The sequence below is a fragment of the Pelodiscus sinensis genome, chromosome 3 (assembly GCF_052426305.1).
Source record: "Pelodiscus sinensis isolate ZL-2025 chromosome 3, ASM5242630v1, whole genome shotgun sequence".
Lineage (NCBI taxonomy): Eukaryota > Metazoa > Chordata > Testudines > Trionychidae > Pelodiscus > Pelodiscus sinensis.
This window is the reverse complement of record NC_143054.1, coordinates 133,740,813-133,761,497: the sequence shown is the minus strand read 5'-3', so window position 1 is coordinate 133,761,497 and position 20,685 is coordinate 133,740,813. Positions and strand designations below refer to the sequence as shown.

At 42.7% G+C, this 20,685-nt stretch overlaps 1 protein-coding gene across 3 annotated transcripts in view; it reads right to left on the bottom strand.

Annotated features, from left to right (window-relative positions):
* Positions 1-20,685, bottom strand: part of SDCCAG8 (SHH signaling and ciliogenesis regulator SDCCAG8) — a 157,679-nt gene that overhangs the window by 133,904 nt on the left and 3,090 nt on the right. For all 3 annotated transcript variants that reach the window (XM_075924862.2, XM_089777373.1, XM_075924861.2), the window contains exons 2-6: positions 12,711-12,863; positions 11,485-11,570; positions 5,638-5,751; positions 2,016-2,141; positions 1,591-1,731 (exon numbers count right to left, since the gene is read on the bottom strand). In XM_075924862.2, the coding sequence (XP_075780977.2) occupies positions 1,591-1,731; positions 2,016-2,141; positions 5,638-5,751; positions 11,485-11,570; positions 12,711-12,863 (620 nt within the window). The remainder of the gene's footprint in view (positions 1-1,590; positions 1,732-2,015; positions 2,142-5,637; positions 5,752-11,484; positions 11,571-12,710; positions 12,864-20,685) is intronic.

The window sequence follows — 20,685 nt, the reverse complement described above, 5'->3', positions numbered from 1 at the left end:
AACCCCCCTTTTTCCCTTAAAGAGGCCCAGTCCCTTATGAAAGGCCTGCTTTTGATCCCCCAGAAATCAACAGAAATACTCCTAAATAGAGAAGATTTGGGGCCATTATGAAGAACTTGTTAAATTCTTATTACAACATGAGTTATTTCATAGTTTTGTCCCATTTCTTTCTAAGAAGTCGCACATGAAAACAGATGTACCTGCAGTAGTTAAGTAGTATGGTAATGTGAGGCTACAGCAATCCCTTACACAGTATCTCATTCTTGCTTCTTTATCCAGTCCCCATGACTGACCAATCAATACACAATAGGGATGTTAAAATTAGATTAACTGACTATTCAAATAGTCAATGGAATTTCCATTGACTATTCGATTAGTCAATAAGGGTGCTTCTGCTTTGAAATGTAGCAGGAGCCTGCCCAGCTGTTGCTACCTTTCCAAGGCAAAAGTGCTGAGTAGTGTTCCGCCTTTGAAATGTACAAGAGCCTCAGCAGGGGATTCTTGTACATTTCAAAGGTGGAACGCCGCTGCTGCGCCCCTGCAGACCCCCCTCCCCGCAATGGAGCTGGAGCTGGGGGGAACCGGCTTTTAAGCTGGCTCCTCCCAGCACCACCACCTCTTCCCTGCCCCCCTTGCTGCTGCTGCTTTCTAATAGAGGCAGTAAGCAGAGAGGAGGGCAAAGCAACTAGTTGACTAGTGCTTCGACTATCGAATAAGCTTTTGCACAAATGTCACATATGGGCATATAAGAGAAAAGAAGTCAAAGAACTACTGTGGACACTTGAACGATCACAAGATTCCAGATGCTGAGTGCTTAGATGTTAACATTTCTGGCTCTTCTGAAAGAGGCACCAATGAAAAATCACCTTTTATATGCAGTTTTTCCTAGCATAAAGGAGTGACAAGAAATCTTGTCATCTTGAAGCACCCAAATGCCCTTTAAAATATGTAGCTCATTTGTTCACACACAGATTACTTCATTCACCACAACTGCTGGGAAGAATCAAGTAAGCAGCAGTGACAGTAATACACCATTCACATTTTTAAGAACTGAAAAATACATTGTTAAGTTGAGATAACAGGGCACGGACTTCCCCAAATTGAAGATATGCAAGATATTGCTGGTCTTCCACATCTTTGAGAGGCACAACACGGAAGTTGTAACCTAAGGGATGAGGATTAAGGAAAAATGAAGCCACTTTGACATCATCTGGATCTTGGGTTGCTCCAGAGACCCACAGTACTGAATGGCTGCCTGCTCTCGGCTGCCTACAGGTATCATGATTATCTAAAAATCTCCACAGTGCTATGTACTGCAGCTCCATATTGGACATGTGCCATCTACTGCAGCCCCACACTGATATTTGAACAAGACTGACAACCACCATTGTCTGAAATAACAAAATTAGATATTTTAGGATACTGAGAACATGAAGCTTCAAGGGGTAGATATTGAGATAGAACCCCTAGTCTATCTCTTCCTCCATAACTCTTTGGAAATTAATTATCCTAAAAATGCCACCAAGAAGGAGGAGCACTAAAACCTTCTGCCAACATATGACACGGCAAAGAAGTGATTTCAATACCAACCAATTCTAGCTGCCATTTTTCTGTTTCTGCAATGGCTGTTGTGGCCAAGACCTGTTCTGTGTTATGTGATGGTAACCTTTTGGCAGGTTGACATAAATTAGAAGCATCACGTCCTACAGTCCAGGAATTCCGAGTATTGGCCTGAAATAAAAAGGTAATGCTTCAAAGCCTAATCACAATAGTAGTTTAAGTAAAAAATATTTATTGCTAAATAAATAGATATGGAATATTACTATTAAAATTCACTTGATGAAAGAATCTGTGCAGAACTTAATGTAGTTGCCCTCTGGGAAGAAGGTAATGTGGGATCTCTAATGAAGAATTTTCAAGTTTTCAGAAAACTTTGGTTAAAGTTCAGTTTAAAAAATTCTTATTTTAAATGAACCAGTTCACCAACCCTTAATTTAAAAAGTACCAAAACTTACAGACGCGTCCAAAAGAGTTTGTTCTCTCAAAGTCTGGTCTACAGTTAGAGATTTCAGTTCGTCATGGAGTTTCTCATTTTCAAGTACAACTACTCGTATCCGATCTTTCATCCCAGATAACTCCTCCTATGAGGCAGGATACAAAAACTGTACATAGAAGGCTTCTAGATACAGCTATGATCATTTAAATACTTCTTGATGTCAGAGATGCACAAACAACTGATTTTTTTTTTATTTGCTGGCGCTTCCAAAAATTTAAAAAAAAAAAAAAAAAAAATCAGTTTAGGTCAAACCAGATGTGATTTTTTTTTAATTTTCAGCAAATAGAAAAAAGTTGGAAAAAAGACTTTCAGGTCAAATAAAATATTTCATTCAATCCAAAATGAAGAGCTTGGGTTATTTTTAACAAATAAGGAAATGAAGGGCTAGATCAAAAAATAAAAACAAAAACAAAGGAGGCAGCAAAAGTTGTCCCCTTACATCTACTCACTCAAGGAATGGGAAACCCAGGATTGAATAGCGACTTAAGCCTATGTCTCTCTGGGTATGTCTACACTACAGCGCTAATTCAAACTAACTTAGTTCAAATTAGTTAAATCGAACTAAGCTAATTCGAATTAGCGCAGCTAGACCTAAACTAGTTCAAATTAGCGTTTTGCTAATTCGAACTAGCATGTCCACATTGAGTGGACCCTGAACAGAGGTTAAGGATGGCCGGAAGCAGTGCCGGCCAGGCATCAGAGTAGGACTTAGAGCGTGGAGATGCTGTCTCAGGCTAGCCGAGGACTGTGCTTAAAGGGTCCCGACCCCCACCCCGGACAGACAGTTCTCAGGGGTGCCCCGCTTGCAAAGCAGTCCTGGCTTGGAGTGCCCTGAGTGCCCACACTCAGAACATCACAGCACTCGGCCACCAGCCCGGCTGCACTTGCCGCAGGCTGCCATCCGGGGGGAGGGGACAATCGGGGGGCTGCAGGAGAACTTCCACCCTGAGCAGCCCAAAGAGCCAGCCCAGTCCTCCCCATCGGGGGCTTGTACCCCATTCCTCCCTCACCTCCTTCCACTTACCCCTCCCTAGCCCCCCTTCCTGATGTACAAAATAAAGGACACGTGTTCAAAAATAGAATCTCTCTTTATTGAACTAAATGGGGGGAGACTGGGAAAAGCAGGTGGGAGAGGGGAAGAGAGGCTGGGAGAGGGGAGGGCAACTAAAATGATGAGGGGTTTGGAACAGGTCCCATACGAAGAGAGGCTAAAGATACTGGGACTTTTCAGCTTAGAGAAGAGGAGACGGAGGGGGGATATGATAGAGGTCTATAAAAGTATGAGTGGTGTGGAGAGGGTGCATGAAGAAAAGTTCTCCATTAGTTCCCATAATAGAAGGACTAGAGGACACCAAAGGAAAGGAATGGGTAGCAGGCTTCAAACTAGTAACAGAAAGTTGTTCTTCACAAAGCAAACAGTCAACCTGTGGAACTCCTTGCTGCAGGAGGCTGTGAAGGCTAGAACTAGAACAGAGTTTAAAGAGAAGTTAGATCAATTCATGGAGGTTGGGTCCATGGAGTGCTATTAGCCAGGGGGTAGGAATGGTGTCCCTGCCCAAAGTTTGTGGAAGGCTGGAGAGGGATGGCATGAGACAAATGGCTTGGTCACTGTCTTTGGTCCATCCCATCCAGGGTACCTAGGGTTGGCTGCTGTCGGCAGACAGGCTACTGGAGTAGATGGACCTTTGGTACGGCCATTCTAAGCTCAGGGCTCAGGGTCGGGGGTCTCAGTGGACCACCTTGATTTTCATGCAAACCTGCTCCTGGGTGGCCAGGGTGGCAGCTCTCCCGCCCTAGACAGCCACTTTCCTGTGCCTAGTGCGGAGGTCGTAGACGAGGTCCACGATGTCTGCACTAGACCAGGCGGGTGCCCGCCTCTTGTGGTCCTGGGCAGGCTCCAGAGAGCCGCCAGCCTGGTCCCAGGAAGAGGCGGAGGGCTGGGGGGCATCGGGTGGCTGGCTCGAGCCGTGCCAGGTGCAGGGTCTGCTGGCTGGGTGCTGGCAGGCTTGCACCTGGCACGGGCACCTTTAAGGGCTCTGGGGCCGGGAGGGGGGCATACGAGTATCCCTGAATATCCCATACCCTCCTTCCCATGTAAGTACCCTAAGCCAGTAAGCTATGGGATATTCTGGGGTGGGATGCTCTCAATCTCCTCTGGAAAAGCTGTTCTACTTGGTATAAGCATGTTCATTGGAATGGAGACTGGAACCCAGATGTCCAAGGCAAGTTCCCTAATCACTGGACTATAGGGTCTGTCTCTTTCTCTGACTATGCAAGCATTTCACAGCTTCAACTGGAGAGACAGACAGGTCCACGCCAGTAAAGCCCATAAGTTGGTGCTTACGGAAGGGAGAGACCTAAGTTCAAATTCCTTCTCCATAATGGGGATTTTAACATGAGTCAACACCTTCGTGTGTGTGTGTGTGTGTGCGTGCGCGTGCACACACGCATCCACACCCCCACACACTAACCACTGGTCTGGAAGGCCCTGCCATCACCACACTTCCACATCTGTTTGTGTCATAAGAACAGCCATATTGGGTCAGACTAAAGGTCAATCTAGCCCAGTATCCTGTCTGCCAACAGTGGACAATACCAGATGCCCCAGAGGAAGGGATCACAACAGGTAATCCTCACATGATCCCTCCCCTGTCAACTACCTCCAGAGAAACAGAGGCTAGGGATAGCATTTCTACCTATCCAGCCTAATAGCCATTGATGGACCTAACCTCCATGAATCTAGCTCTTTTTTGAGCCCTGTTAAAGTTCTAGCCTTCACCGCATCCCCTGGAAAGGAGTTCCACAGGCTGACTGTACGCTGAGTGAAGAAAAAACTTATTTTTGTTTATTTTAAACCTGCTGCCTATTAATTTCATTTGGTGACCCCTAGTTCTTTTATTGTGGGAATAAGTAAATAACTTTTCCTTATTCACTTTTTCCATACCAGTCATGATTTTATAGACCTCTATCGTATCTCCCCTTAGTCTCCCGTGTTCTAAGATGAAAAGTCCAAGTCTTTTTAATTTCTCTTCATATGAGAGATTAAATCACACACACACACACACACACACACTTTGGCCAAAACAATTCACCAATTCAATGCAAAAACGTGAAATGTCTTGGTTGTTCCAAATCTGCATTTTTCAGTAAGTTTCATGTAAAAATTTTCATCTAGCTCTAGTAAAGCATATGTATCTTTAGATATTAGCAATAAGACTCATTCATTTTTAACCTTATTATAGGCACAATAAGCACATGTGGTAATAGTTTAATTTGCATGTTAATGCTGGTTAGACGGTTGAGTAGGAAAAGTTATACAATTATTTCATTTAAATAGATACAGTTGTCTATCTCGGATATGTTTTATCAAGAAAAAAGCCTCTTCAAGAGATAAGAACTATACAAATAGGATGTATCTTAAGACATACTACATACTGACTGAATTGTCTGTGCTTCAATTTTGGCTGGTGCAGTATTTAGAATCTCACTTTGCATACTAAACTCTTATTAAACTCAATAGAAATTCCATGAGCAAGACAACTGTGGGACCAGGATCTTAATGGATAAAGCAGGTTGCATACCTTGCAAAACTTCACTTCAGCTTCTAAGTGATGAATGTACTGGGACTGATCATTAATGATAGGAACAAGATCACACACCTCAGGCAAACTCTCATCTGCAGCTTTTGAAGCAGTCTGGTGGAAAATAGGTAAATTAAGCGTAAGTAGTATTTTATTATTAGAAATTTTCTCTTCTAATTTTTGCAAGAAAAAGTTGTTTCCACTCATAGGATCCTATTCAAACTTAATACTCTTTGCAAAGCATTAAAAAAGAAAATATATTGTACAAAAACCTTGATTCGTGTTATTTTAAGTAATATAGTGGAAACTATATTAGAAACTAGCTTTTTAAAGGACCACTGTCTTAGGAGACAATCCTGAAGTATCCCCAATTCTGTTCCACCTTTACAAAAGATAACTTCACTGAGCAAACAGCCAGCCATTCAATTGGATATCAAAAATTGAGATATTAAGGCTGATCCTTACCACACAGTATCCAGAAAAAGGAAACATGGTTACACATACCTATTTAAGTTCTGTTTGGTCCAGCAGCGTACCAACCAATTGTGGCAAAAATGTGTTGTTAAAAGTAGAACCACTTCTAGCTACATTGCAATGGTCATTGAGCAATACTTTTACCACATACATTTGTCATTAAGCCAGAAATCAGAGCAACATTGATGGGTTGGAAATTAAATTGGTGGACAAAATAATAAGAGGATGGCTATTATTCCTCTTTTGGGTTCCTTACAAAAAAAAAAACAAAAAACCAAAAAAAAACCCACCAGACTGATTATATCACACAAATGCATGAAGAAATGGTAAGTTTCAGAAACAAGGGATACATTTTTCAAAAACATGATTAAAACGAAGTTAGGTTGACAACACTATAACATTCAGAGGTGTGGAAGAGTCACACCTCTAGTGCCATAGCTAAGATCAACTAATCCCTAGTGTAGATAATGCTTGGCCAAAGGGGGAGAATTGTTCCATCCATCTGCCTATCATTGCCTAGGGAGATGGACTTGCTAAAGAACGGACAAATTCCAGCCTGCAGGGTTAATCCTTGGTGGGTTCACACCGCTATATTTACCTGCATTTCTGCCCGTATCAGACGATCACAGCTCTTGATGGCCACAGATTGCTGTTCACAGCCAATGCAAGCATTGGGAAACAGTGCCCAGGTCCACACCGCTTCTCATTGGCCAAAAAGGGTGATCTGCAGCCAACAAGAGCTGCAACCGTCCAATATCTGCAGAGGCACAAATAAACATAGCAGTGGCATTTTTACTGCTGTAGGATAAAATTGTCCTAGGCCGTCTATGATAACTTGCTAAGAACTCCTATTCAAATTCGGAAGTCCCGTATAGACCTCTAATCAGTAAACCTCACAAACAGGCAGTTAGCATAAATGGAGGGACTTTGGAAAAGGCATGGCCACCCTCACAACCACATTCAAAGGGGCCTCACCAGATAAGACACCATCTGGTACCAAAAACAACCTTGTTAACTTAGTGTAATATGTTCTTACTGTTTTGCTTTAATCCTAGATAATGGTCCCGTGACCCAAGGATCACGCCAGTGCGAGGCAGCACCATCCTTCCATAGAGACATCATAACTCAAATAGCTAGAAGTTGCCATTAAATTGTTGGTTTTGTTTAGGCTGGCTTACTTAGCAGGTTAGGAAAAAACTACCTGTATTAGAGATAAGGTGTTTTACTGATGATGAGAGGAGATGCTGTGTAACCTTCTTAGCTTATTGACTTACGTGCTCATTTCGTCTTGCTGATAGAACCTATCCAATTTCTTCCCCTTCGTCCATCAGCCCCCTGTATAAACTATTATAATGTTTTCCTTATGCAGTGTTAAACACCCTAACCACTGGTAGCACTCCACCAGCACTGTGTGTAATAAATCTTCTTGCCTGTTTTCACCTCATCCAGAGTGTCCAGACTTATTTCCAAGAATTGCCCACACATGGGCTAGCTAGAGCAGTGAAAAAAATCCTTCCAATGCTATAGGAAGCATCTACGCTATGGCATTATAGCTCCACTGATGCTGCATTGTACATATGCCACTGTAGCACATAAGTTACTTCAACTGTCCACTCTAAAAGCCTGTGTTCCATGGACTTTCAATTAAATTTAGGCTCCTAAGTGACCTCTAAAAATAGTCCTAGGTGCTTTTGAAATTTTTACTAAAAGTTAAAGTTACTAATAACTAGGTATAGCAGGTAGCAATTACATCAACAAATTTCGAATCAGGCACAACAGTATTGTTTCACACAATTATCTCTTACTTTTGAAGGTGCTACCCTGCTATACTTGAAGTAAACTGATTCCAAACAAACAGATTTGTCAATACAAATGAAAATTACCAAGTGAAAAATCTTTTCTACTGAATTATAGTAGAGCCACTTTAGAGGCATTTATATTAATGAATGGAGCACAATTTTTGTAGATTCATGTTTTTGTTTTAAAGTTTGAATTCTATGTCTCAGAAAAGATTAAATGTTACAGTGAGTTAATATAACAGCCTTTCATCTTTGAAGATCTGTATTAAGAGGCAGATGTGAAAAGCAGGTTTGGTGTCCTGAACATTTATTGGTACACATCATAAAGTAAACTCAATGCAGCATAATTAGAAACATCAGCTTCATTTTATTTATAGATTCTACAAAGGCATTCCTTTCTCAGTTTAAAAAACACAAATTATTTCACAAAACAAAACCAAAACACTAAATCCACTGGCTAATGTTCATAACAAAAATAATTCATCCAAACAACAGAAGGGATTGAAAATACATTATCTTGCTTAACTAGCTTAAAGCAATTATTTATAAGACTGAAGATCATCAATCTGAGCATCCACAAGTATTTCACGAACATGAATGAATTTTGCTTCATAACAGTACTCTGAAATATTACAATTTTATTGTATGGGGGAGGTCCACACCTGCTGCTTGCTACTCTTGCCAACCTCCATCTCTCTGGGGGTAGATCTCTGGCCAGGGGGGAGGGTGCAGGAGCGGGCTGCAGGTGCAGGGTGTTGGTGGAAGAAGTGAGTGAGGCTGCTCTGGGGGGGCCCACCACAGACAGGGGCTGCTTCGGTTGGCCAGAGACACTGACTGCTCCAGCTGGGCTGGAGCAGCCCCTGCCTGCAGCAGGTGGGTTGCCTGCCCTTTAATAGGTTCACTGGTTAAACAATGTTTTACCTATTAAATGGAATTTTACATCTCTAAATCTCAGACCTGTGTATTACCATAAAACTATCCATTCTCCCACTAGTACTAGATCTTGAGAAATTTAGCAGTACAAGAGCTGGTTATCAGAAGTCAGGATTGAGGAGCAGTGGCAGAATCATCTAAAAAAATTGCACAGAATTTATTCTCCCCTGCATCAGTGCAGGTACTGTAACGTCCACAAAGTTTATCAAGATTTCATTCCATTGCATAAAGGAGACTACACACAGGATTTACTAGGTTCTAGACACTGCTATTAGCCCTTGATTTTCCAAAGCAACTACTTTACAATTTTAGAAAACAAAACATCCTGAATTTATCATAATTATACCTCCATTATTGTGTGAGATATACACAATACTATAAAGCAATAAAGAAACTCCTTTTCTATCCATTTCTCTAGCTCCCAGTTCCACCTCACTAATTTTTGTGGAAGTATACTACCTACCTTTGACGGCTGCATTTGTTGTGCATTGTTACAGATATGCAAAGTGTTTGAAAATGGAAAGACTAATGTACATTTTAGTCATTTACTTCAGTTACATGAAAAAAATAGTCCTAACACGTAATGTAAGAAACTAACAGGAATTCAATGGCAGCAAAAATCTGATTCACTAGAAGGAAAGGATAAGCAACATGTTTTCTAAAAAACACAACAATTCAATTTAATTCTATTCAATGAATAATCTGACTTTCTTCCAAAATCATCTCTTCTTTCATTTGTCAAAGGAGAAAACTTGACTTCAAACTGTCATTGAGCATAAAATTTCTTTATTAAGAAATAGCAGATGTACCGGGCATTGCTCAGATCTGGAACTCTTTTTTGGGGGTTGGGAGATGTGGGGGGGAACTTAGTGGAGCCCCAAGGCTGGCTGGGGCTGTGCTGCCCTGCCAGAAGCTCCTACAAAGGGGAAGGGGAGCACAGATGCAGGGCGCCCACCAGGCGGCTGCTTGCCTTCCCAGCAGCTCCTACAGGGGTGGTGGTGAAGTACCATGGTGAGAGCTACACTAACTAGCAGCTACTTCTCGGGTTACCTAGGGCTGTGTAGCTCTGCCAGCAGTGTCCTGGGGGAGTGGTGCATTCACAGCAGCGGGGGCTGTGCTGCCTGGTAGCAGGTCACCGGGGGGGGGGGGTCACTGGATGGCAGGGTTCTCCCTTCCTTCCCAGGTCCAGTGATGGGGGAGGGTGGGGAAGGCATTTGGCCTGAGACTTTGCGGGAGGGAGGCCACTTACCTGGGCTAGTGGCCTCCAACATGCAGAGCTCCAGTTGGAGCTGGCCACTCTCTTACTGATGCACACATTCCTCTATGGTCATTGTGGAGCAGAACTGTCCCTCCTATCAGACTCCTCTCTTTCCATGTTATGGAAAACAATCAGATTCCAGACGCATACCATTGTCCTAAACCCTAACTTGCTTTAAATTATGATAAAAGAGGAAGATGCATACCAAATTTGGTGGCTGGTCCTAGCTCTTATTGTTTAGAAAGAGTTCTTAAACAAAAGGACAGATGCACACTTCTAAACTACGTAGTAGATTTTTCTGGTGTCTTTGACAGGACTAATGTATATTAAGCAATGTGTTTTCATTTTTAAAGAATCTTAACACAACAAAATTCCTATTTATTTTTCTGAACAGTATTACATACGCTCAGGAACAGCTTAAAATACTGCATTCACAACAAGAAGTTGGACTAAATTCATAGAAAATGTCAAGATTTTTTACGAGAGTAATAAAATGAAACTAAACCTCTGAAACACTGTTCATATTTTAAATTTGGTGTTAAATAATTGTGTGAGAGAATATAATGTTTAGCAAAAGTACCAGTCTAACAACTTTGGAGACTGATGTTCTTTATTTATCCCCAGCACAGTTGCAAGCAACAACCAGCATTTGTGCAAGATTCAACATACTGTCCCTGCCACCATGCCTCCAACAGGACATGGAGAGGAGTGAAAGGGTATTTTTTTATTATTACTGTTTAACATGCATAAGGACAGGTAGTCACTGAAGGCTATCACAGAGTAGGACCGGAATTATACCATCAGACTCATTTAATCTTTGATACTGAATTACTATTAGCCAGCAATAACTGATTTGAACAGGATCCAGGGAGATGAAAGGCTTTCCATATATCCCAGCCACAGAGTGCAGTTCCCCACTGCAAGAGGGATGGATTTGAAAAGATTCCATGGGGGTTAACCTTCCTACATCACAGAGCTCCTTTCTGCAGTGAACTTCTTTTGTGTCCCTAAGCAGAAAGATTTTGGTGCAGTGCTTTAGGGTTTGTTGCTACTTGGATCAATTAGCAATTGGACTCCCTAACCAACAGTAAAAGAGGAAAACAGGATCCCTTCATCATCTGCCTTAATGGATCCACCTTCACTGACAAAAACCTTTACACAGACTTAATTTCCAAAGCAAAGAACTTTTAGTGGAGAAAGAGGAGGAAGCCAACATAACACACATGGGAGCAATTTCCAAAGAATTACTCAAATACTCTCTCCCTACTGAGAAGCAGCCAGTATCCCCACACATGGAAGGATTAGAGAGATTTGATGCCTCTTATTCTTCAGACAGAACAATATACTCAAAGTTACATGAAGAAGCAAGGAAAAAATACATACCGAGGGTGCCATCCTCCTCCTCCTTGATGGAGATAGTTCACTCTCTAGTCCTTCTTGCTCTCGCAATAAAGCTTTAAGCTGATTAACTAAGGAACAAAATTAAAGCACTGGTAATCAATGAGACTTGATAGAAATCACACAATAATGCTGCCCTGCAGTTCCGAGACTAGCTGCTCTTAGAGCAGGAATGTCAAACTCGAAGCCTACTGAGGGCCGCACAAACGAAAATGGATAGCTTTCAGGGCCACCAAAGAAAATTTACTTCTATCAGAAAGTCATAATTATTTATTATTATAGATGATGTTTCAGGAATGTTATCATATTTCAGGTCTTATTTTAATATAATACATAATGATGTGTAAAATTGTTATTTGCCCATATAAGATAAATTTTAATTTAAATATAAATTTAAGGTATTTTTTAATTGTTTATGATACATAACTTATTTTGTTGAAATAAAAACAGGTATAGACCATGGTTAATCAAATGAAACAGGCTTCTGTGAAAATGTCAGATACTTTGTAAGTTTGAAATTTTGCATAAAGGTATAATCATGCAATTGCAAAAAATTGATGTTTATTGATATAAAATATACATTTTGTGATTTTATTTGGGAATAAATAAAAAAACCCCAAATATTAACAAAATATGTTCCTCCTCTCCCCAGAGCCAATCACTCCCATACCCCCATTCTAACCCAATCCCCCTCCGCTCCCCCAGTGCCAAGCACACACCCTCTCTAAGGGTATGTCTACATTTGCACCCCTAGTTCGAACTAGGGTGCAAGTGTAGACATAACCTAACCCAATGCCTCCCCTCTCCCCCAGAGCCAGGCACTCCCAGCCCCACCTACCCTAATGTCTGAGTATTGGAGCCACTGCCGCTGCCACACATTTCTTCTCCAAGTGCTAGGGCAGCATGAGCACAGTGGCCAGCTGTGAGCAGGCGCTTGATGCCTGTGCAGAGCAACCTGGCCACCCATGAGCACATGCTGAAGCACCCAGTGCAGAGAGGCCCAGCCAGCTGTGAGCAGTCACTGTGGTGCCACGTGCAGAGCGGCTGGTCAGCCAACTGTGACCTGCACTCGGCCACATGCTCTGAGCAGCCAGTGGGCCGCACTTTATTCTTTTATAAAAATGTAGTGGAGGGCTGCAAAAAATTTTGATCGGGCCGCATGCACTCTGCCAGTGACCTGTTTTACATGCCTATCTTAGAGCAACGTTTACCTGCATGGCTGTGCTGCAGTTCCTGCCAGGCCACTTCCCCATTCTCATCAATACCTGTGGAGAACTGGTCCAATACCACTTCACTTTCTCCCATTGTGGGATCACGTTCTCCCAAGGCATACTTCAGTTGATGGATACTTTTACTAGCACGGTCTGCAAACAATAGCATGTATTAGTGATCAAAAACAATCTTTCCTTTCTGATGAAAAAGCAACTCAAAGAGAGATTAGTTTACAGAATTGTAATTTTAACTTTATACAAAGACAATAGAGTAAAATATATTCGAGGCTTTTAGCTTTATTTAACACTATGCTGAGTAGCTACTAACAATTGCCTAAAAAATAGGTAAAAATCACTGTAAACTAAAATTTAGAGTAGTGCCGTTTATCCAGGGCCATCCTCAGGATTTACGGGGCCCTAAAACAGTACTATTAAACTACACTAATGCAAATGGCAATGCAGCCGTTCGGATGTGCAATGTTAACTCATAAGCATCACCCTAACTCCTAATACTAACCTGTTTTGAATAACCGGTAACTGATGGAGGCTGGAGCAGTCCCCCCCCCACTTGTAGCAGGGGGGCGGGCGGGGAGGTGCTTCAGCCACTGACAGGCGCTGCTCTCCTCTGGAGCAGCTCCTGTCTGCAGCAGGCCCTGGCACTCCACAGGCAGGGGTTATTCCTGCATCCAGAGCACCTTCTGTCCACAGAGAGCCTGAGTGCCCCACAGGCAGTGGCTGCTCAGACTGGGGCTGGGAATGAGGTGTTGGCAGCAGCCTCAGCCCCCACATGGGGGTTGGGAGCTAGAAGAGCCAGCCCCAGCCCTAGCCCCAACTCAAACCCCAATCCCAACCCAGAGCTGGGGGTGGGAGCACAACGGTCTGGTGACTACTCCATCCAGACTGGAGCAGTCCCCAGCCTGGATCCTGCTTAGTCAGTTAACTAGTCAAACATCAGGTCAGCCTAATGTTTAGCCAATTAAGTGATTAACCAGGATTTTAATTCCTAGTAGCTATACACAATATAAGGCCACACTGATATAGCACATCAGTGTTTGGCTCAGGGTGGATTAAAAAATAAATAAATAAGTTTTGTAAATGAATTCCATTCGTTCATTGATTAGAGACCCAATCTTACAAGGTTCCCAAGGCTTCTGCATAGATTATTTAGGTTAATATTTCGATGTATCCAATGGGAGTCAGTACTCAGTGTAGAAGATACCATTAAAGATGCTTAGTTTTGCAGTTCTCAAACTGTGGATTTGTGTCTCCAGAGCTAACATGCTTGGTAACAAAAATGTTTTTAAATAAATAAGCATATAGAGGTGAGAAACAACAGACCTCCATCCAACTGTCCCTGTACAAGTTTGTGCACACAGAGTCAATACCTATTTTAGTTTAAAACAATAACAAAAACAAGACTGATTTAAAAAAAAAAAAAAACTTGAGTGTTTAACTAAATGAAAAACTTCATATGCTTCTTTTGCTAAAATATTATGTTTGCTGTTGAAAAAAAATCCAGAATATATAATGAGGTTGTTTTAGTTAAATAAAACAATTAAAATATCTATCTGGTGATGTTCTCCTCCTAATACACCATGGCAAGAAAATCCTCCAAATATGAATGATTATTATGTTGAACTGGACGTAGTTCACATACCAATGACTTCATAAATATCTGCTTCAATAACCTTTTGGTAAATTAAATAACCAAGCATTCATTTTCTGATATAGCTGAAACTAATTTGAAAAGTGTTCAAAATAAACACTAGGGCTGTCAAGGGATTAAAAAATTTAATCACGATTAATCACACGGACCTCCCCTTTGAAATGCCACCACGATGTTTCGACGGGGCAGCGCTGCATGGAGTTCAGGATCAGCTAGAATTCACAGCTGAACCCAGGCTCCATGCAGCGTGGCCCCTTTGAATCCCCAGCTGATCCCGGGCTCCGCATTGCGTTGCCCCTTGGAAACGCCGCCCTGATGCCTCAAAGGGGCAGCACATTAGGAGCCCAGGATCAGCTGGAATGCTCTGATTTGAAGCAGCACTTCAAAGGGGCAGTGCAGCCCGGAGCCCGGGATCAGCTGGGCATTTCAGCTGATCCCTGGTAGGGAAGTTAAAGACTAGCTGACTATCTGATAAGCAAATGCTTATCGGATAGTCAGTCAACTAGTGGACTAGTCATTTCCTCCCCTCACCCCCCGGCCTTTGCTGCCTCCATCAGATAGAGGTAGAAAAAGGGGTGGGGGAAAGGGATACTGCAAAGTGGCAGCACCGCACAGCTGTGTAGCGCTGCTGCTTTGAAACATCAAGGTAGCATTTCAAAGGGACAGCTGTGGAGCCCGGGGTCAGCTGGGGACTCCTCAGCTAATCCCGGGCTCTGCACGACATTTCCCCAGAAACCCAGGGTAAACTGAGACGTCCCCAGGTAACCCTGGATTCTGCTGCCATGGGGAGCCCAGAATCAGCTGGGAGTCCCCAGCTGACTCCAGACTCCACGGCTGCCCCCCTTTAAAACACAGCTTCTGGCATTTCAAAGGGGCAGCTGCCATGGAGACCGGGGTCAGCCTGGCAGTGGAACCCAGGGTCAGCTCGGGAGTCCCCAGCTGACCCCAGGTTCTGAGGTAATGCTACGCAGAGCCCGGGAGCAGCTGGTGAGTCCCCAGCAGACCCTGGGCTCCGCTGTCCCTTTGAAACATGCAGAGGCAGCATTTCTAAGGGGCAGCTGCCGCACAGCTGATCCCGCAGCTCATCTGTGAGGTGGCTACCCCTTTGAAACTCTGTGTTTCAAAGGGACAGCAGAGCCTGGGGTGACCTGGGGAGTCCCAGGCTCTGCGTTGCGCTGCCCTTTTGTAGCGCCGCAGCAGCACTTCAATCAGGCAGTGCAGCATTAACACCTGCTATTAACACGTACAAACATTTAATTTGTTAATCCTTAACTGCATTAATTGCAGGAATTAACACATCAATTGACAGCCTTATAAAACACTATTTTAAAATGTAGGTGTACCTCTAAACTTGAAACCTATATCTGAGTTGTGAAGAATATCTATTAAGATTATAGCAACCAACAAGGACACACTTGTATGTAGAGAACCCATGATCATATCAAATCTTCCTGACTAATGATTTAAATCAATTTTATTTAAATCAAATCCATCCTGGTTTGATTGATAACTAAAATTCCTAGAGGTGACAACACTTCAGGTACTAATTATGGACTTATATCTAAAAATACTTACTACCATGAACAACTTCATAGATTTCCTATATTAAAATACAACTTCAAACATTTATTTTAAATAAGTTAACACTTCATTATTTCAAGATACTGTATCACCTTTTTCAGGTTACAAACCATTCCTTTTTTAATTATTTTCTTGACCAGCACCTGGAAGAGGACTTTTAGTTTTCCAATATAATCTTTATTCCTTCTCACACCTCACACCACAGAGAGCAGAGTGCTTAATTGGTCAGCTGAAACTAACTGAACTCATGCTCTTAATTTTTGATAACTAAACTGTTTGAAATGACTATCACGTTGTTTTAGCTGCTGTAACTGTTGGGTGAACTTTACATGGAACTACTATTTAATACTACGTACGTGAATAGTTAAGTGGTGGTAAGCTACATCCTTACCAGGCAATGCTTACCAATTATGGTTATCCAATGGGGGCTGGAATAGCCCCCCTGTCACTGTGGGCTGGTTCATCCCCACAGAGCCTGCGGTGGGCAGGGGTGCTCCAGCCTAGATGGAGCAGCTCCCACCCGAGATGGGCGCCCCCCCCCCACACAAACTCACCTGCCCCCATTTAATCCATTAACTGGTTAAACATAACATTTAAGCAGATAAATAAATAGGATTTTACATCCCCAAATCAAAAGATGGAAACAAGTAAAATTTAAAAATGAATCAGAAAGAAATTAGAATAAAAACACTTCATAGGAGGTGAAAATGTATAATGTACCCTATGTACTCGATCATAAGTCAATTTTTTTTTGTTAAAAAAAAAAAATCACACCATAAAGAGCGGTGGGTCATCTTATGGATGGGTCACTGTGCTACTACTTTATTTTATTTTTTTTTAACTGGGGGGAGGGATTGGCAAACCTCAGTTTCCAGCCCAACAGGGCAAGCCACTGGCACGCTAGCATGTTTTATGTACCTGGAGCATCTGCAGGAACAGAGCTCCTCAGCTCCCTCTGGCTGTTAGCTGTTCTGGGTCAACGGGAATGACTGCCAGACCATTCCTTGGCCCACACTGCTTCCTGCAGTACCCATTGGCTGTGAATGGCAAACAGCAACCAATGGGAGCTGAGAGGTTCCATGCCTGCAGATGCTCCAAGTACACAAATGTCTCAACAGGCCAACAGTTTGCCCTGCTGGGCTGGGAACTGACCTCTTCTCCTGTATTTTAAAAGTCAGAATCGAAACATAAGTTTTAGAACTTTTATTTTAATGCATCTAACCAAAAAAAGTATAATAATTGAACATATATGAACTCATATGGACTAATTTCGAAGAAATGTTTTAAAATCTCATATTCTAATGCATTTAAAGTCGTAAAACCTTTCAAACTCTGAATCAGTCTCCAATTTACCAAACAGTTCATTAAACTCAGCTTCAGTCATAGCTGCTCCTGCATTGTCATCAGCAATGTCATCCTGATTGCTTATCAGTCTCCATTGTGTCACGAGTGAATGTGGTACTGTCTTCTGACCCATCAAGCATATGGCTGATGCAGCGTTTCCAAAATGATTTTTCTATAATTTCTAAGAGAATGGACTCCCACGCATCCTTGACCACTGGGCAACCAGATTAATTTTGGGCTAGATAAGATTTCCGCCTTTTGTCAATTTCACCATGCCTGACCACATCCAGTCAGATCACATTTTGCATAGCCGGTCTTTAAAGGGATTGTTCAGGCGGACATTAAGGGATTGTAGAACAGAAGTTAGGCCTGCAGGTATTACAGTTCAAGTAATTTTCATTTTTTTGGTCACATGCTTCACCTTATCCAACCTATGTGCCCTGAACATGTCCCATACAAGCATAGAAGGTTTCTAGAGAAATGTTTCTCATCACTGAACACTTTTTCCAAACAGTCAATAGTACCACTTTCATCCATCCGTCCCTTTACATGTGCACATATGAGGATATCCCCATGAAATGTCATCGTTTTGGACAAGGTTTTTCTTTTCAAGAAACAGAATAGAGCCTTAATCCATTGGCCATATATGATAAAACTACTGTAAAAATGGATTATTTTTCATGGCCAGTGGTTTTAATTAAGACTGTTTTTTCACCAACACTAGTTACTCTTCTTTTGCTCAGAAGATTAAATGTCAAAAATGTTTCATCCATATTTCCTATTTGTGACAACTCCGATTCATATTCCTTTTGATATTTTATAATAAATCTTCGGAAAGATTCAATTTTTTTCTTCCTGGTCTCTCAGCAGCTTTTGTGCTATCTTTGTTTATTGCTGAAGATAGAGACCTTGACAGTTCACGAAGCTAGTATGCCAAACTGTTGATGTGACATACACCTATGGCTTTTCTGACTCGTGTGTCATCTTTTGACATTTGGAGAGCACACAGACAAATTCCAGTTCTAGTGACAAGGTACGCATTTTGTCATCATTCAACAACCCAATCGTTGCGACTTTTCCAGCCCAAGAAATGAAGCAAACCTTGTTGGACATTTTTTCTTGCTTCTTGGTATGTTTTTTAGTGTTGCTTTATTTTTTCACCATTCTCCTACCTGCTTCTCATTGATGCAGAATTTTTGAATAGCAGCACAATTATTGTTTCCTTTGCATATTCAACAAATTCAAGTTTAAATGCTGCATCAAACAGATCATTTTCTTTTGATTTCAACATTCCTCATTTTAAATGCTAGTATGAAAAAATAACTCCAGCACCTCACCCCCTGTCATCCAGAGAGTTCCAGGGCGGGGTAGCACCTAGCCCAGTGGCAACACAGGCCATGAGGGGGGTGATATTCTCTGTTCCATCAAATCCCCTTGCTCGGGGCCAGTCAAGACCCGAGGGTGCCAGACCAGTGAAGTCCAATCTATATCAAGATATGGTAGACTTCCGATAATCCGGAACCTTTGGGACCTAGGTGGTGCCGGATTATCAGATATGCCGGACTCTCAGGAGGTACTATAAGATGGTTATATATATATATATATACACACAGTATATACTGTATATAAAGTGTTTTTAACCCTTTTTATTGTAGCACAAGCACTGTTCAGCATCACACAATACCAGTGGCAGACTGATTCAGTCCCGTCCGGTTTTGCTCGGTTCAGCTGCCGCCGCTGCTGCCTTGTGACTTGTTTTTTGCCGAAGATCACTCACTAGGCTCTTCTCATTTTGATGTAAGACTATCGGGAGCGCCATACAATGCGATGCCGGACTAAGTCTACACTGCCATGATTTTTCAAAAATGCTTTTAACGGAAAAGTTTTCCGTTAAAAGCATTTTCGGAAAAGTGCATCTAGATTGCTTTCGCAGAAAAGCATCCTGCCACTTTTTGCGGAAAAGCATCCGTGGCCAATCTAGACGCGCTTTTCCGCAAAAAAGCCCCGATCGCCATTTTCGCGATCGGGGCTTTTTTGCGGAAAACAGTACTGTGCTGTCTACACTGGCCCTTTTGCGCAAAAGTCTTTCGGAAAAAGACTTTTGCCCGAACGGGAGCAGCATAGTATTTCCGGGAAAGCACTGACGATCTTACATGAGATCGTCAGCGCTTTTCCAGAAATTCAAGCGGCCAGTGTAGACAGCTGGCAAGTTTTTCCGGAAAAGCTGCTGATTTTCCGGAAAAACTTGCCAGTCTAGACACAGCCCTGGGCTACGTCTACATTGGCCCCTTTTCCGGAAGGGGCATGGTAATTTTTGATATCGCAATAGGGAAATGCGCGGGGGATTTAAATATCCCCCGTGGCATTTAAATAAAAATGTCCGCCGCTTTTTTCCGGCTTTTAGAAAAGCCAGAAAAGAGTGTCTACACTTGCCCCGATCCTCCGGAAAAAGCGCCCTTTTCCGGAGGATCTTATTCCTACTTCAAAGTAGGAATAAGATCCTCCGGAAAAGGGCTTTTTTTCCGGAGGATCGGGGCCAGTGTAGACGCTCTTTTCCGGCTTTTCTAAAAGCCGGAAAAAAGCGGCGGACATTTTTATTTAAATGCCACGGGGGGATATTTAAATCCCCCGCGGATTTCCCTATTACGATAGCTGAAATTAACATGCCCCTTCCGGAAAAGGGGCCAGTGTAGACATAGCCCTGGAGTTTTACTGTACCTTATACCATTTTAGCTTAATTGCCTTCCCATATGGCAGTAAGCTTTACCAGTACAAGCACATTCATACAGTGGAGAAAGAGGGCCCAGTACCAGGGATGTTAGATAGCAGGTAACAGAATAGTTGACTAACCCCATGAAGTCTTAGTCAACTATCCTATAGTTCCAGGGGCAGTGCCAGCAGCCAGTGTGTTCTAGCCCCACTCCCTGGGCTGCCACCCCATGCTGCTGCCTATGTTTGTACAAGGGCTTGATGGAAGGGGGGAGAGGCAGCTGGGGGGGGGGGGGAAATAAGCAACAGCCCTGGATAATCAGGGGCAGCTGAGACAGGGCTGCTCTAAATCAATTAAGGGGCAGGTGAACTGATTTCAGGCTGCCACAGGACCTCTTTAAAAACCTTTTCTGTGAGGGAGGGTGGAAGAGAGTGGAGAAAAAGTTTGGAGAGTGGAGGTGGAAAGGAGCTAACAGCTGATAGGCAAATCAGAGGAGCTGAGCAGAACACCATCAACACTGCTAAGGGCTGCAGGAGGAGGTGGCAGGCTCCAACAGGGAGTGTTTGGAAGCTTCCTTCCTTCTAGATGGCCAGAAACTTCAGTTGGTGGCTGAGGAGGACTGTTTACTCAGCCTGACTGGCTGAGGGCATCGGCCTCAACACCCCTTTGTTTTG